Consider the following 18,940-nt stretch of genomic DNA (forward strand, 5'->3'; position numbering starts at 1 on the left):
TATGCCAACCTATGCCTTTTCCCCTGTCTTATCTTACCTGTTATGTGTACTTTTCCATTGTCTTATCACTACTCGTATCTGCTCATTCCCAAAGAGTTTTCTCTGTACTGCATGGAAATGTACATTCCTCACTGCCAAATCCACATCTTAACCCTGCATTACTTACAGTATGCTGGTAGTAGTATGCTGTATCTGGTTGATATACAATAATGTTAAATACATAAGCTAACTTATTCACTTTTTATTAAGTTAATGACTATGACACTTATGTCCAATGTGGTTAAGAACACGACAGAAACCTTCCTATCAGGCTTTAATGTAGTTTGGTAAATAGTGGAGAACATAACAGAGACTCTCTAGAGTGGAGATAAAGGCAGGACAAACCTACATGAAAACATTCCTCCACAAGTTTAAACATGCCCATGAGATCAGCAGGTTTGGGCAGTCGGTTACAAGCATTTTGAAAATAAATGGTATAAGTGTTTCAGGGAGTGGATGTGGTGCCATGATTTAACTAATTTGCTTGTTGAAATGCTACTAATCCTGGTTTTCAGACAAATGTTATGACCTAAATAACAATATTGTATTTTTATCAAGCACATTTCTAGCAAAGTAACGTACAACACAATGAAAAAGTAAACATCTAAAATTACAGTAAAGACACACACAGCATGCAGCAGACAAATAAATAGCGGTGCTATTTGTATGTGAAATGACATACTCAATAATACAACACAATGAAAGTGGCAATGAAAGGTAGAGATGTGAGATCGGTATAAAATCTTTATGTTTTTTTTTGTGTTTTTGGGGGGGAAATGTAATTTGCTGAGCTGGAACACAAGGACCAGGTCAACCTTGTGGTTGACAAATGTTAAGACTTAAACAACAACAATTCAATTGCATTTTTATCAAGCACATTTCTTGCAAAGTAATGCACAACACCATGAAAAATACACATTTAAAATTACAGTAAAGACACACACAGCATGTAACATTGTCAGAGTGGTATGGTTGCCGACCTATAGCACCATGCCAACGTGAAACACGTAGGACCAATGCTGTCGTTGGTCTGGCCCCTCACCGGAGACCAATCCAGAATGGCTAAACCTACCAGGGGCCAAAGCCCCCTCCGGTGTTGCTCTCAGGGTCATTGAGACACACAAGCCTCTAAACCACGCCAAGGTCACAGCTTTGAGAGAGGAGTGATTGAATCCAGTCCTGTCTGAACAGAAGGTGAGATTCTGACATATGCGTACAAAACAGACTCCTCTGGTAAACAGACTCCTCTGGTGCCAGATACCAGTATATCCCCAACTTGTAAAGTCAGCACTTAAACAAATGGAAACAGAAACCTGTATTCAATAAAATCCAACTATACTGAACAAAAATATCAATGCAACTTGCAACAATTTCAAAGATTTTACTGAGTTACAGTTCATATAAGGAAATCAGTCAGTTGAAATAAATTAATTAGGCCCTAATATATGGATTTCACATGACTGGGCAGGGGCGCAGCCATGGGTGGGGCTGGGAGGGCATAGGCCCACCCACTGGGGAAATTCGCCTCAGTTTCATCAGCTGTCCGGGTGGGTGAAGATGAAGAAGCTGGGTGTGGAGGTCCTGGGCTGGCATGGTTACACGTGGTTTACGGTTGTGAGGCAGGTTGGACGTACTGCCAAATTCTCTAAAACAACGTTTTAGGTGGCTTATGGTAGAGAAGGGAGCATTCAATTCTCTGGCAACAGCTCTGGTGGACATTCCGGCAGTCAGCATCCCAATTGCAATCTCCCTCAACTTGAGACATCTGTGGCATTGTGTTGTGTGAAAAAACTGCACATTTTAGAGTGGCCTTTTATTGTGAACCTGTGTAATGATCATGCTGTTTAATCAGCTTCGAGATATGCGCACCTGTCAGGTGGATAGATTTTTTTTGGCAAAGGAGAAATGCTCACTAGCAGGTATATAAACAAATTTGTGCCAAAAAAATTGGAGAAATAAGCTATTTCTGCGTATTGAAAAATTCTGGGATATTTCAGCTCATGAAACATGGGGCCAACACTTTACGTGTTGCGTTTATATTTTTGTTCAGTATATTTGCATACTATGCTTGTTCTTGTGTATTCTGTATTTTCACATTGGCTGGTATGTTATACAAGCCAACAACAAGTGACCACTTCCTTCCTAAATGTGTGTGTTCACAGATACAGAAGTTGCATTGAAAACCAAGTAGCATAATATGCATGCACATCCATACACATTGACCTTACCGATCTCTGACAGTTCACATCAGCATCATTCTTCTTCTCTTTGCTTGCAGGCTGCATTGAAATAAAGGGAAAAGGCATAATATTACACGATTACCTATGTTCTGTGTTTGTTACCTTCAGGGTACTCTGTATGATGTGAAATGTAACACAGATTGTACTTACCGCCACATGTTCTTATTTTAACTGCCCAGAATATACCACCACTTATTATCCCAACTGCTAACAATGTGACCAGTGTGATTGCGACAGGATTGGGAGCAGATTCTGTCAGGAGTAAAATGGAGGGTGGGGGGAGGGAACTGTTCAGTCACTCATTTGGCATTGCTTGTCATATCTTTTTCATTCACTTTTTCTCATCTACCATATTTGTTAATCAACTGTATGTTGTATGTGGCCTTGCCCTGTATTCACCTGCAGCCTCTATTCTTCCTGTCTAAGTGAAATTCAGCTGTTCAAACCCATGTCATGTGCTTTAGTCAATACTGATGAATGACATTGATGAAGGTATTATAAAGTAGGCTACACGGCTCATAGACAAATGAATACAGAAATCAGCTTGCTGTAATACATAAGTTAAAATAATGACAATATGATAATACGCATGTTGTGGGATTTTGTAAAAACTGCCCACAGGTTTTAATGTTAAAAATACAATTTGTTATTTTTCCCCTTACTATCCTACAAAATAAGTTGTTAGTGAGCTTCAGCTGGTATCCATCGCCCCCTAGAATTATAGGAAACGAAGAGCAGACAATCTGTCTGGGCGTTGGCTCTGTCCAATGAGATCTCTGGTGAGCTCATTATAAACAAAGCTTGCTATTTAGGGGTTTGTCATTATGGTCCCTCACTGATCCACAAAGTGGAAAAACAATACTATATGCAGTGGTGAGATACCTTTGATGGCAGAGCGTGAGGACAATTGAGGGCAGAGCGTTTGAATGTTGAGTGGAGTTTGTTTTGAGTCAGCAGGGTTGGAAGCCTCACAGCTGTAGGTGTCAGCGTTTATTTTGTTTAACTCCAGAGGGAGAGAGAGATTGGCGAGAAGATCAGGGCTGCTGGTCTGGTTGAATATCTCCTCTCCTCTGTACCAGGACAAGATCACCTCTCTCCCGTTCTTCACTGTGCACGCCAATGAACAGCTCACTTTTTCAAATGGACTGTCCACTGAGCGACTGATGTGAGGAGCAGACACTGAGGCTGGGAAAAAAGAATGATTAGGCAGTGACTCAATGACAAACAGAGATTAAAAATGTGTTACAGTAAAAACTAACATGTCATAAATGAGACCTAAACATATATGAAGAAGTGGGCTACTTCTTTTGCAAACATGTGGCAGACTCAGATCAGCCATGGTAAATGTTAGTTTAAAAACAAGTAACTAAATACAAAGGTATTTTTTGATCTTCATTGAAAACAACTCTGGGTAACAGACTAAATGGGAGAATGGAAAAAAGGGAAGTAAAAAAAGAAGCCAGACACGCACCATAGACAGTTAAATTTGCAATCTTAGATGAACTCTGTGTATCGATGATAAGTATTTTATAAAGTCCAGAGTCGTTGATGGTGAGGTTTCTGATGGTGAGAGATCCAGTCTGAGTATCCAGCTTCAGTCTGTCTTTGAACTTCCTACTGTAGTCCGTTGTAATCACACCAGCATTCAGCAGAGCTATGTTATCAAATGAATCTGAACGACTCAATGGGAAAGACCATGCTATAATAATGCCGCTAGGTAGTTCAGTAAGTCCAGTCTGTAAAGTTACTTTCATTCCCTCTTTTCCCGACACATTTACAGAATCAATCAGATCTGAAAGGAAGAAATAAAACATTGGCTAAGGGCAGTAGCTACATCAATACAAGACATTAACAGGACGAAATCCTGTAGGTGATCCCGGATGCAAGCCAAGCACATGATAGACTACGATTAATTTATTTCTACTTTTACAGTACGCAGTGACCTACTTACTTTTGTTTGTATTATTTATTTAAAAAATGTGTTCCATAGAGTCGTAGTTATGGCTCCTAGGTGTAGCCTAGTTCACATTTCTAACTCATGAACACTAAATAAGATTTTTTTTTATTTAACCAGTAAGTCATTGAGAACACATTTTCTCTTTTACAATAACGACATGACCAAAAAGCAAAATTATAACAGCATTTCTTTCTGCACTTTTGTAATAGCCTATTTACATAATTTACACACTAGTTATGTAACATGATAGTTGCCTACTTTTGTAGTCTAGTTTGGCAAGACAGACTTACCACTTTCGAGCAAGAGTAATATCCAGAGAACGGAGTTGATCATGTTCCATTTCAATAGGGTACTCAGATTAAGTGTAATTCAAAGATACATTTTCATCAACACGCAACGGGCTGTATGTGTCTTTCTGTTTATGGGTGGGTTTAATTTGTGGAACGGGATGGAACGGGATGGATATCAGTGGTGGAAGTTCTCTCTGTTTTAATCCTGTTTCCCAAATATATCAGGTAACTTGTGTCTGTGTCGATGTTGTTGAGTTCAACTTGCCTAGTTAAATAAAGATTAAATGAATTAGAAAATTAAAAATATATTCAGGCAACCTCAAGATGCTTGACTCAATACAGCTGCTTTTGAAGAACTTTCCAGTCGTTTGTGCTTTACATTCCGACTTTACATTCCGACTTTTGAATGTCTGTTTATTGGACATATATATTAGTGTCTAATAAAAAAGAGCAATGTATGTAAAGCATCCCATCTGTTTTAAGGTTATAGTGTGTGTGTGGTGTAGTCCCTCTTAATGTCCACTAGGTGTCAGCACAGTTTCATTGTCACACCAGGTTCACAACATGTTTTCATGTGGAACAAATCAATTTGTATGTCAGATGCGCCGAATACTACATGCGTAGACCTTACAGTGAAATGCTGACTTACAAGCCCTTAACCAACAATTTATTTTTAAGAAAAATATGTGTTAAGTAAAAATAAGAAATTAAAGTAACAAATAATTAAAAGAGCAGCAGTAAAATAACAATAGCGAGGCTATATACACGTGGAACAGTCAATGTGCGGGGAACTGGTTAGTCGAGGTAATTAAGGTGTTCCTTTCAAGTCCAGTGGTGTAAATTACTTAACAAAAATGTATTTAAAGTACTCCACTACTTTAAATACAATATACTACATGTATATTTATATATATATACATTCAGATGGGTCATGTACATTCAAGGATATTTTTACATGGCTAGAGGGAAATGCTTCTCAACTACTGGCCTTGGGACTCCACTACATTCCTAAAGAAAATGTACTTTTTACTCCATACAGTTTCCATGATGTAAAAATACTTGAAAGTACTACTTAAAGTCCGTTTTTTTCTGTGTCTGTACTTTTACTCTTTCTATTTCTTTACAACTTTTTATTTTACTTCACTCTATTTCTAAAGAAAATAATGTATTTTTTTACTCCATACAGTTTCCCTGACACCCAAAAGTACTTGCCGGACAGGAAAATGCCGGACAGGAAAATGGTCCAATTCACACACTTATCAAGAGAACATCCCTGGTCATCCCTACTGCCTCTGATCTAGCGGACTCACTAAACACATGCTTCATTTGCAAATTATGTCTGAGTGTTGGAGTGTCCCCATGGCTATTTCTTCAATAAAAAAACTAGAGAATCGTGCTGTCTGGTTTGCTTAATATAAGGAAGATCAAATAATTTATACTTTACCACTGATACTTAAGTATATTTTACCAATGGAGTTTACTCTGTATTTTACTGGGTGACTTTCCCTTTTACTTGAGTCATTTTCTATTAACATATCTTTACTTTCACTCAAGTTTGACAATTGGGTACTTTTTCAACCACTGTTCAAGACATTTAGCACCCAAGATCCACCATTCACTTGGTGGCTTGAAGTAGGAGTGTTGAACTAGGATCTGTTTAGCATTTCTGAGTAGAATGAATAACATTACTTTGACGGGGGGGGACTGATTCCAGTTCAGCATTCTTAGCCTGAGACATTTCATAAATGCGTACAGAGGAGTACTGTTCTACGATCAGCTTTGCCTAGATCATACTGAACCAGTTGTCTCTGGAACAAGATTACATGGACAGGGGTGGGTTTGATTGTAGCTCAGCACTCCTACTCAACACCAGTTGCTATAACCTAACATTTTATAATCCAATTTCTCTTGCTGTTTAATGTCCTTCAGGAACCCACCTCAACATTGTTCTGTCAAGGCAACAAAAGCAAGTTGGCTCTTGCAAGGATTTTAACTCACAACCTCTCCTTTGGGAATTCACCACCATAACCACTACAACTATTTCTAAGCTATCTTAACATGTGGGTTTCTTTAGGGGGACCAAAATTAGGAACACCTTGAATGGTCCACAAAGCATGCCCCCAGGTAAAAGCAGGCTTTTCCAGAGAAGGGTTGTATTGTTACTCCACGACATAATATGTTATCACAACTCTATTAAAAGGACAAATTCTATACTGGGTGTCACTTCATTCATGCTATTTGATGGCAACTAGCCCCTGTCCCCCTACACACCTCAAGTTTGCTCTTTCAGGCCCACAAAGACAACAAGAAAAACGTTGCTCTATTAATTGCTCCTCTGGGATTTGAACTCTCAAAAAGTCATTTGAGGATCATCCACCATAACTCTGTCTGACTGGGAGAGTAGTGGTTAACACAGAGCATTTGGATGTATTGAGACTCCTTCCCTTTTTTTCTTACATGCTATTACTTTACAGCCTTATTCTAAAATTGATTACATTTACATTTTCCCTCAATCTACATACAATACCCTATAATGACAAAGCGAAAATCGGGTTTATACATTTTAGCAAATTCATTACATATAAACAGAAATACCTTATTTACATAATGATTCATCCCCTTTGCGATGAGACTCAAATTGAGCTCAGGTGCATCCTGTTTCCATTGATCATCCTAGAGCTGTTTGATTGGAGTACACCTGTGGTAAATTCAATTGATTTGACATGATTTGGAAAGGCACACACCTGTCTATATAAGGTTCTACAGTTGACAGTGCATGCCAGAGCAAAAACCAAGCCAAATCAAATTGTATTTGTCACATGTACTGAATACAACAGCTGTGGACCTAAAGTAAACTAAAGTAAAAAAATCTAATAAAATCCATGAGTAACACAAGAAAATTACATAACAATAACGAGGCTATATACATGGGGTAGCAGTACCGAGTCAATGTGCGGGGGTACAGATAAGTTAATTTGTAAAGTGACTTTGCATGGATAATAAACAGCGAGAAGCAGCAGTGTAAAAACACTGGGGGGGGGTCTTTGAGAATTTTTTGGCCCTTCCTCTGACACCGCCCTGTATATAGGTCCTTGATGTCAGGAAGCTTTGCCCCAGTAATTTACTGAGCCGTACGCACTACCAACTGTAGCGCCTTATGGTCAGATGCCCAGCAGTTGCCACACCAGGTTGTTATACAACCTTTCAGGATGCTCTCGATGGTGCAGCTGTAGAACTATTTGAGGATCTGGGCACCCATGCTAAATATTGTCAGTCTCCTGAGGGGGAAAGGTTTTGTCGTGCCCTCTTCACAACTGTGTTGGTGTGTTTCGACCATGATAGTTCGTTGGTGATGTGGACACCAAGGAACTTGAAACTCTCGACTTGCTCCACTTCAGCCCAGTCGATGTTAATGGGGGGGGCCTGTTGGGCCTTACTTTTCCTATAGTCCACGATCAGCCCCTTTGTCTTGCTCACATTGAGGAAGAGGTTGTTGTCATCAGGCTAGGTAGTCCTGAGGCATGGTTCCAGGGCTCAGGTCCTCTGGGAGGGGAGTGAGAGGGAGAGAGAGAATTAGAGGGTGCATGAGAAAGGAGAAATACTCCAGATATAACAGATTGACCCTAGCCCTCTGACACAAACCACTGCAGCATAAATACTGGAGGCTAAGATACGAGGGGATCGGAGACACTGTGTCCACGTCCAATGATACCCCCGAACAGGGCCTATGATGTAGTAGACCCTATCAGAAAACATTTAGTTACTTTATGCATTTATTATGCTTTAAGTCTTACATATACACAAACACATCCCATTTATGAATTTTGGTGAAAGTTGGCCATTAGCTAACCACAACTTTCCTGTCAAAGACGAATGAATTCAACAACTATAACTTCACGATCTGACAGTGTGTGGTAGAGAAATTCCAACTAACGGGTGAAAAATTAACCAGGTTTTTTCTGTGTATATGCAGAACTGTATACAAATACACTAATAATGCACCCAGTCTCTGGTTATTGGTGATAGTTTCCATTCTGCCCTATTGTGACCTTTGACCCCTTGCAAAGGGCCTTAAATTTCCACATTCTGGATGACATCCTGCCAAACTTTGTTCGCATTTCATTGTTTGATCTAGCGTGTGACTATTTTTTCCCCCAGCACTTGTCCCATGTTGGCTGACCTACCATGCAGTTAAATGGAAAGGTGCTACTTGATGTAGACATGACATGTGATATGGGATGAGGGGAAATGTCAATCTATGACAATTGCAAATTTATTCTGCACATCGCTATATTTGTTCATGTAGACATACTTTGAATATGTTTAATATGTGGGTGAAGCATTTCATTTGTAGTCTTCCTTAATTTGTCATTTTGAAATATATTTAACATAATTTGGTGGTCTGTAAGAAATTACTTATGATGATCATTATTTCAATTTAGTGTAATGACATCAAACACTCACTTCTCCTGAAGGGGGCACATAATATGATTCACTATTCTCCATAAATGTAAAAGCATTAGATTGGCGTATGCATGGCCCAAAAGGACTTTCCACCATATTTCCTGTTCATGCAGAGAATGAAAGGGGGCACTTTGGGAGAACGGAGATGTTTGGTACAAATTACTGCGCAACTTCTTCCTCCCTCTGATGGCGGTTCACTTGGGGTCATGATAGGGGCTGCACCAAATGATTGATGTATTATAATTGATTATGCTTATGTTGTATTAATAGAAGGGGAAGGGCTATAAAACCCCTCCCCCACTGCATTTATAGGGTCCTGGACCACAGATTAGCAATATATGGATTATAAGGTTTAATACTGTTCTACAGTTCTTTTCTAGTCTCTGCCTCTAATAAGAAATGGTCTGAGCAGATGTGTGAGCCATTGCAGTCAAAGCAGGGTGTCTGTGAGAAAGTGTCTCAAGGCTAAAAGAGATACATAGAAACAGACCCCTGCATGAGAGTAAATAGATAAGAGACAAGTCAAGCCACACGTGAATGGAAAATTACTGCTGAGCCCTTAGAAAATACTGGACTATTGTTTTCTCCTGCAAGTTTGTATAACTGTATATGCATGGGCTTGGTCTCATGAGTAGAAGGTGTTGATGTAGGCAGTTACATCACTAGCGGTTGACTGCAAGTATATTAAAGCAACTTTGACCTTTTTTATTTTGCAGAACTTACTCTGAAACATACGTGCTGTGTTTCCGTTGTCAACTTCTGTCTGCAATTGCATTAATAAAGGTTTGATTGATTTTCTTAAAGAAGATATTGTCTGATTGCTGATTTCACCAATAAGCCAATGATTGGCAAGGAACAAGGAACCTACCCCAACACCTCCTTGAAGTAATCACTGCTTAGACAGGAATGGGCAGGTGAAACCAAGGCATCCACTACATGGCTTTAACCTGTCTAGTCTATTTCTAATCAGTGATTACTTCTAGGGAGGAAGAACGGAGGGATGTATGTAAATTATTGAGCAAGCCCCTATTGTCAGCTGCACAACCCAATCCTGTTATTTGCATATAATATACTTTTGACCTCTGACCTGTATACTGTCTGTAACCATTCCACATATATCTTGTACAGTGGAAACACTTGAGCCTCTGCCTCACCCACGTCAGCAATAACTCATCACTCCTACTCCAGGTAAATTCATTAGCATGAAGTTTGATACCCATATGACCCCACTCAACCCCAGGGGCCAAGTGTCAACATTCAATCTAACTTGGGGCCTTACGTATCAAGTGTCTCAGAGTAGGAGTGTTCCTCTCGGATCAGTTTTGCAGTTTACAACAAGAATAAGATTATAGACACATCCAAGATTATAGACACATCCTAGATTATAGACAGATCCTAGATCATCACTGACTGTGAGATGATTTCTGGATGAAGTCCCAAGTCCCCTTCTGTCCATGTAATGTTGTTCATTTGGATCTTAAAATGCCTTTTGGGGGCCCTAACCGATATTTGGTTTGGGGGCTCCCCACATTGCTGGCAAAATATTGTAGTGCCCCCCCCTCCCCCCATCTTGACGGCAGAGAGAAATTGAAATTGTTGAATTATTTACATTTACAATTGTGGCCATTTTGCCATTGTGTGGGGAAAGGTTGAGCTTTTTTTTTTTAGATACATTTCATGCAACTAGACTCATTTTGCCATGGAGCTGAGAAAAGGTGCAGTATTACAGTGAATTTGCTGCAATTCTACACATGTTGCCAAGACTTATGCAATGTTAACCATATCTGAGTGAGAGTGACTAACAAAATCATTGGGGGCCTCCTGGAGGTCAGGGCCCTTGGGCACACGCGCTGCGTGCCCAGTCGGTATCGGGCCATTATTACAAGAAGTTTAGATAACTGTCTAGACTAACTTACCACTCTACTTTTTGTAGCTGACATGGCTAGTTGTTACTCTGTGACTGACATTACTTTTTTCTGATATTTACTATATACATTTTTAGGATTGTGTGTTTTGTACTGTTAGGTATTGCTGCATTGTTTGGGCTAGAAACCAACATTTTGCTGCCCCTGCGATAACAACATATGTGTATGTGACAAACTTTATTTGCTAACCAACTGCTGATGCACAACCAAATCTAAACATTTAACCTTGTGTATTTTACTATTGTAACACAACAGTAAATGACCGTTGTTAAAAATAAATAATAATGATAATAATGGTCGGTGGCCCCCTAGATACTGCTTATGTGGATTATGCCTGCAGCTCACTGTGGTTATATGTCATAGCGCAATTCCATCCTCATTGGAAGTAATCATTGCTTAGACATGATTGGGCAAGTCATGTATTTAGAAATGATCATTGATTACAGGGGGGGATATGGTACCATTTTTTTAACTAATGTAATTCACTTTCAATCCATGTTCTTTACATTCAATGTCAAATTCTGTATACTGATTATTTCCATTCAAAAAGAGGTAACTGATGTAGAATGTAACAGGCCTCAATTTAATTCTGAATGGACCCCAATCTGGCTTGGTAAACTATTTGAAGCATTAGGGGACATTTTTCCATATAACATTCCATATAGGTAGCCTGTAACTGTCTGGAAAACTTGTCCTATGTGTCATCTCCATACTTATCAGAATGCCAAAAAGAAAGAGGGCCCCAACTTTTGATGACATTGCCTCAGTTGTTAAAAGGCTAGGCCTCTCACCAGACGGAGTTACAGCAGTGTGCTACCATCAGTAAAATGTATTATCTTCTGTGCTGGTCATTGAACTGGAAAGGTCGAACACCCTCAGCTATCGTCGTCAACTCTATGACTGTCACGACTTCCGCCGAAGTCAGTCCCTCTCCTAGTTCGGGCAGCGTTCGGGGTCACCGGCCTTCTATCCACCGCCGATCCACTTTTCATTTTCCATTTGTTTTGTCTAGTTCTTACACACCTGGTTTCACTCATCCAATTACCTGTTTATTGTTTAACCCTCTGTTCCCCATGTTTGGTTGTGAGTGATTATTTGTTGTATTGTGGTCCGTATTGTGGGCTTGGTAATTCTCTTGTATTTTGATGACTTTGAGTAAAGTTACTTTTATTTACTCATCTCTGCTGTCCTGCGCCTAACTCCTCTGCACCAGCTACACATAGATCCTTACAATGATGTGTGGAGTAAGGGAAGGATAGCCAATGCGCAACCCCCCTCTGTCTCCCAGATTGCCCATCTCTACCCCAGGTCCCCCAATCAATTGCCCAGCAAGTATACACCACACGCCTGCTGCCTTTAACACCAGCACAATCAGCTGAAATGTTTGAAACGGTTGATCCCACCTTCCACCACTACACCCCAAGCCTGGAGATATTTTTATATTTGAAGATAGTTCCTCATCATGTGATGACTGGAAGGCAGACCAAAAGCGTAGGATGCAGAAGGGATCCCACAGCCATACTCACCGTTCACCAAAACTAAGGGTGCGGTAGTATGCAGGGAAGGAAGCACCAGGGCTCCAAAAAAAAGGAGTATGAGTTGCTGTATCAGCCTCATACTGTGCCAATTCACTACTTTGGTGAGGAGGCACACTCCGCTGTCCCCCACCCCGGGCTTCTGATGTTAACATGCATGAAATCAAGGTTTTTACAGTTACAGAAGTCAACAAATGAGAGCGCCTGGGGAATAGGTGTGGTACTGGGGGCTACAGGGGCTGGGTTAACCTCTACATCACCAGTGGAACAGAGGAGGAGTAGGATAAGGGTACGGCTAAAGGCTATAAGAACTGGTCGTCTAGTCTGTTGGGAACAGAGAATAAAAGGAGCATATTTCTGGGCGTGGTAGAATAAACTCAGAGCAGAATGTACAGACAAGAGTATGGTAGGATTTGAGTACAGTGGAGGTAAACCTAGGCATTGAGTGATGATGAGAGTCGTTTCGTCTCTGTAGTCACCAGTTATGCCAGGTGAGATCTCCGTATGTGTGGGGGGTGGGACAAAAGAGCTATCTAAGGCATGTTGAGCGGGACTGAGGGCTCTACAGTGAAATAAAACACTTTTAGTTAAATATATAACCGTTTACTATTAATATCAAACAAATCAGGTTAGTATGTACGTAATTTTCCCCTGACACTGCTCAGAGAGCTTCAATGCTGTCCTCAAGGCAAAGGTTGGATGGAAAAAGGTCAGAGTAGATAAGTTGGTCTATCTACTCTACCACCTCTAAACCAATGCCTTGAGGGAAGTGCTGCGGGGCTACTGTAACCTAGGGAATCTCCACCTGACCTCTGAGTGCCATGAGCAATTTTCCAGGCGAATGCCCACCACCAGTTTCCCTTGCACATGTCGGAGGATGACATGGTGTCCTTTGCTGAAGGCATGCAGGCCTGTGTTGCACAGGAAGAGGTTGACATGGCAGAAACTGGAGTGGAGGCCTTGGCCAGCATGATTGAGGAAAAAGGATGAATTTCTTCAACAGATGATCAGGTCTATATAATTATCAAACATATTAGTAATGGAAAGGAAACACAGACTCTCCTTTAGTAATACAATTGTAGGCCGAAGTTGGTACAGAGTACAGTATATGATAGCGCTCCCCAGGTTCTGCAAAGTGTCTAAGATATCCTTTCAACTTATATAGCCTCCCCAGTCCCCCTTGCGTGACTTTCCTTGGCAACAACATTTCAATAAATCTAACCTCCCCTTGACAGCAGCAACCATCTTATCAGCAATTAAAAGCTCAGAAGTGGGTTTGATCGAAACTTGACCTTTCATCACAAGTATAGAGTCATAACAAGGTGAACGAGTCCAAGCATCTTCTGACAGGTCTGTTTTCATCAGGCCTGCGGCAGCCTTGTGTTCTCAGAAAACCAGTCGTATTCTCAGAACCTCAGATAGCCACTGGTGGGGCCCAGACAGGAGGAGTATGAGCTTAGGCGGTTTCCGCCTTCTGATAGTGTCTAAAGGGCACAACCCTCAAAACAGGTGTTAACACACACAAAGAGGTCTCCTAGAAGAGGAGTTTATAATAACACAATTTATTACCCTTTAAAAAGGTGAGGCCTTGGTTTAAAACCCCTTCAGTGCCGAGCACCCAATCATTCCTCTACCACGGCTTCTCAGACAAGCAGCACGTCGTTACTCTGTTGCCAACGGAGACGTGCTCCTACTCTGCATCGGACAGTGCCCAGAGGTGTGTCCACCAACTGGCAGCTGTGCTAGCCATTGGCGGAAGTGTGGAAGGCATCTGATCGCAAAACGTTCTGGCCATAAGTGTGCCACCAAGGAGCATGTCCAGACGACCGCCAAACGCCAGGAAGAACAATCTACCGTTGATATACAGATTTGTTTCTTATTTGGGTATGTCCCAAAAATGTTGACCATTTTACTAAGCCATGTGGTCCTCATGGGTTTTATGTATATCCGTGAACACAAAATGCAGGCCTGTCCCAAACTGAACTGTCACCATTATTCAATAGGGTGACCAATTCCAACAGTCTCTGTCTGAGAAACACCCCAGCAGGGATGACGAATTGGAGAACAGAGTAAGTGGAATGTGACTGTTTTGGTTACATTCTGCATGTTTTCCTTACTGCATGTTGATCACATCTGTACAGTCAGGCAGTTTGGACACCATTTCTATGACCATAATCTGTTTGTATAGGTGAAGAAACTGTGGGCAATGTCGTCGGAGAGCGTGGACAGGGCAACCGCAAGGATTTTGTTGGAGGGATCCGTTGCCATCCTGCACCTCCATGAATTCCTTACGTTGAAGCAACATGAGTGGCTTAGTGGGGAGGTATGGTCAGGTCGCCTACATGTTATGGTTGAATTGTTTAACATGTCCATGGGTGCAGTTGGTATAAAGTACATTTAGACGGTATTGCCTGGGATTCATGTCAACTTTGACCAACCATATGCCATTCTGCTTAAGGTAATTGACTTCTACCTCCAACTGAAGAGGATTGACCTTCAAGTGGAGAGGGATGTTTTTATTGTGGATCACCTTCTGGCAGGGAATATCCTGCATGGGGCTAAGGTGGTGATGCGCAAGAACACCTTGTCAAAGGTAAACGCCGCAGCCCGTCTGGTGTTCAACTTTCCCAAGTTCTCTCACGTCACCCCGCTCCTCCGCTCTCTCCACTGGCTTCCAGTTGAAGCTCGCATCCGCTACAAGACCATGGTGCTTGCCTACGGAGCTGTGAGGGGAACGGCACCTCCGTACCTTCAGGCTCTGATCAGGCCCTACACCCAAACAAGGGCACTGCGTTCATCCACCTCTGGCCTGCTCGCCTCCCTACCTCTGAGGAAGTACAGTTCCCGCTCAGCCCAGTCAAAACTGTTCGCTGCTCTGGCACCCCAATGGTGGAACAAACTCCCTCACGACGCCAGGTCAGCGGAGTCAATCACCACCTTCCGGAGACACCTGAAACCCCACCTCTTTAAGGAATACCTAGGATAGGATAAAGTAATCCTTCTAACCCCCCCCCCCCTTAAAAGAGTTAGATGCACTATTGTAAAGTGGTTGTTCCACTGGATATCATAAGATGAATGCACCAATTTGTAAGTCGCTCTGGATAAGAGCGTCTGCTAAATGACTTAAATGTAAATGTAAATGTAAATGCATGTCTGCAGAGTTGTTTATGTGTCATGTTCTAAATAAGAGGCTAGAGGGGTCAATGTGTGGAGAGCTGCCACCTTCCTGACAAAAGATGGCCTGCAACACCATATAAATGTATCTTCATTCCTCTTCCTGTAGACCAGTCTGGAGCAGCACTGTTGCTTGATTGGAGCTTGCAACCTGGCAAACTACTACTGGATACTCTTGGTAAGCTGCACAAGATGGACAATTTAGTGAGAGATTGGACAGTACTATACTTGAATATGTTATGATTGAGGCCAATTTGATAGACTGACTTGGTATTACCGCTTGCGTTTAGTATGTCAATCACAGGACCCACTATGCCATTGTTCTGGACCCTACTGGTTCCCCTAACGTGGAGCGCCATATGAGCGAGAACCTGGTCAAGCACATCAGGTATGGTAAATCCAGTTGTGAAAAAATATTTAAATATTTTGGGTGGGTATTTGCACTTGACTTTAATATTTATATTTTTTGACAACTTTTACTTTACTACATTCCCGAAGAAAATAATGTATCTTTTACTCCATACATTTTCCCTGACACCCAAAAGTAGTGGTTACATTTTGAATGCTTAGCAGGACAGGAAAATGTTAGCATTCATGCACTTATCAAGAGAACATCCCTGGTCCTCCCTACTGCCTCTGATCTGGGGGACTCACTACACACAAATGCTTTGTTTAAAAATACATCTGAGTGTTTGAATGTGCTTCTGGCTATCTGTAAATTCAAAAAACAAGAATATCTTTCCTTCTGGTTTGCTTAATCTAAGGAATTTGAATAGATTTATCCTTAAACTTAAGTTTGTTACTGAAGTATATTTTACCTATTACATTTGCTACTTAAGTATATTTAAAACCAAACACTTTTAGACTTTTACTCAAGTATTATTTTACTGGGTGACTTTCACTTCTACTTCAGTAATTTTCTATTAACATATCTTACTTGTACTCAAGTATGACAATTGGGTACTTTTTCAACCACTGGGTACATCTATTGTATGGTCTGGCAAAACGATTTAACCATTTCTCCAATGTCCGGCATACTATTCATAATGGCAAGCTAAGTTGACCTGTCAATGTTGAGACTATTGTTACATTTATAGTCCAGTTGCATATTCATGACATAATTAGCATATGTATTCATGTTATAAATGAAGAGATAATTATGAAGCATTATTGATTCCGTTCAAGCATGCCGTCTCAATCCTGAGCAGCCATTCATGTGTTATGCGACGCTATGCAGGCGTATGAATGTTGTTGGAACGATAACAGTGAGGAGAGAATGTCATAGCTTATGTATAAACCATTCATGGTTTCCTCCCTAAACAGATACTGGTTTGAGGAATGAACCCACAGAACTGGCACACAATCTGTGTTCAGCAATGTTCCCTGGCAGGCGACAACAATACCACACACCAAGCAAAGAGACAGCTACAATTGTGGCGTTTATGTGCTGCTGGTGAGTTCATATGCGTAGTAGTTCCAAGGATAATTCAGTAGGCTATGGCAAATGTGTTATGCTAGAAATCTGTGGGAAACTTTAAGGGTAGGCCACCCAAAAGTGGGTCAAAATCAAATGCACCCAATGTTCAATGCATAGATCTTTCTGAGGGTTTAGCCAAAGTCATTCCATTGACAGGATTAGATTATCATAACAAATTAGTCTAAATTTCACACCTGTCATCTGCACCCCGAAGAAAATGGTCTGAAACGGGAAGGGACCCATGTGCACGTGTTCAAGGAGAAAAATAAATCTGTTGGTAACCGATGTGCTATGGTGTGCACTAATGAATATGACCCAGGTCAATGGAGAACCTGGTTGCTATGTGACAAACTCTATATGAAGTTTCAATATCACCAGTGTGCTGGCATGTATTCATGATTACAGTCAAGCCAAAAAGTTTTTCCAAACTATCACAATGAATCAGCTGATTACTATTGTTAAGATGACAAGGCAGTTGGAGGCCTGGTTTCACATTACTTTATATTTCCCAATGGCTCTATAGATGGTAGACATGATTTATCCCATCGTCTGTTTATGTACTACCTAGATGGGCAGAGTTCATGCAGAGGGAGAAGGCACTAAGTGACCCAACTGTCCCAATGCAGGACAGTTAGCACTTTGTAATAATGACGTTCCCAAATTAAACTGCCTCGTACTCAATTCTTGCTCGTACAATATGCATATTATTATTACTATTGGATAGAAAACACTCTCTAGTTTCTAAAACCGTTTGAATTATATCTGTGAGTGAAACAGAACTGGACTTAGACCAATTTTGTAACAGTCCTGACCTATTTATGTTAGTTTTTATGTGTTTTTGGTCAGGGCATGTGTTTTGGGTGGGCAGTCTATGTTATTCGTTTCTATGTTGGTTTTGGTTTGCCTGGTATGGCTCTTGATTAGAGGCAGGTGGTTTGCATTTTCCTCTAATCAAGAGTCATATTTAGGTAGGGCATTCACACTGTTTGTTTGTGGGTGGTTGTCTCCTGTGTCCGTGTCAATGTTTGCACCATACGGGACTGTATACGGTTTGTTCATTTCATGTAGTCTGTTCCTGTTCATTTCGTTCTTCACGTTGTATGTAAGTTCGTCGTTCAGGTCTGTCTACTTTCGTTTTGTTATTTTGTATCATTTTCAAGTATAGTTCGTTTTCTGTCTACGTCGTGTTTGTTATTTTGTCGTGTCTTCAATAAATCATTATGTCTTCACAATCCGCTGCGCCTTGGTTCCCTCAATACTCCTCCTTCTCCGAAAATGGAGAGGAGGAGGAACATCGTTACAAATTTTCCTATGTGTATGTGAGAATGCCAAATTTTCCAAGCTGCTCTGAGACCTGTGTATAACTCTGCCTGTCTTCTATTGGTTGAGATGCACTGCATACACCTTCCCCTGGTTGTTCGCGAATAGGGAGACTTGAAATAGAGTCTCTACGTAGATCTCAAAGGTTATAAATGACTTGGCAAAGACGTGTATCATTCTTTTCCCCCTTCGCTCTGACGCACTGAGGACCTTTGCATATTGTACTAGAACCATCGGTTATAGATCTTAGACATTTCCGGCTGTGTTTTTATTCGATATAGGCTTTGAAGACATCATAATCTTGTTATTTAAAACCGAATTATATCAGTTTGTCAGTATATTGCGATTTTCGGGTATTTCATTTTCTGGCATTCTAGGGGGTTGGGTATCTCTCTCTCTCATGCTATTGTTTACTGCTAATTGCAACGTTGAAGAGGACGTTCTCCAACCTAGCAACGATTCTTTTGGAAAAAGGACACCTTTCCCAAGATTCTGATGAGAGTTCATCAAAAAGTAAGA

At 40.9% G+C, this 18,940-nt stretch overlaps 1 protein-coding gene across 2 annotated transcripts; it reads right to left on the reverse strand.

Moving 5' to 3' along the window:
- Positions 1 to 226: 226 nt before the first annotated feature.
- On the reverse strand, positions 227 to 4,654 carry LOC129855875 (uncharacterized). Of its 2 annotated transcripts, none has more exons than XM_055923973.1 (6): positions 4,527 to 4,654; positions 3,751 to 4,071; positions 3,162 to 3,464; positions 2,430 to 2,531; positions 2,268 to 2,318; positions 227 to 1,218 (listed from the first exon to the last, which is right to left on the reverse strand). In XM_055923973.1, exons 1-5 carry the CDS (start codon positions 4,567 to 4,569, stop codon positions 2,293 to 2,295), a joined length of 795 nt encoding a protein of 264 aa, XP_055779948.1. In that variant the 5' UTR covers positions 4,570 to 4,654; the 3' UTR covers positions 227 to 1,218; positions 2,268 to 2,292. The 2 variants fall into 2 exon arrangements, with proteins under 2 accessions (XP_055779948.1, XP_055779947.1); XM_055923972.1 differs by having other exon boundaries at positions 227 to 1,222.
- Positions 4,655 to 18,940: the final 14,286 nt, after the last annotated feature.

This window comes from Salvelinus fontinalis, chromosome 5, assembly GCF_029448725.1.
Source record: "Salvelinus fontinalis isolate EN_2023a chromosome 5, ASM2944872v1, whole genome shotgun sequence".
Lineage (NCBI taxonomy): Eukaryota > Metazoa > Chordata > Actinopteri > Salmoniformes > Salmonidae > Salvelinus > Salvelinus fontinalis.

Coding starts and splice junctions, on each gene's coding strand:
- LOC129855875 (XM_055923973.1), bottom strand. CDS start 4,569: ATGATCAACTCCGTTCTCTGGATATTACTCTTGCTCGAAAGTG. Junction 4,072..4,526: donor ATTACTCTTGCTCGAAAGTG/GTAAGTCTGTCT, acceptor TCTTCCTTTCAG/ATCTGATTGATTCTGTAAAT. Junction 2,319..2,429: donor TAAAATAAGAACATGTGGCG/GTAAGTACAATC, acceptor ATTTCAATGCAG/CCTGCAAGCAAAGAGAAGAA.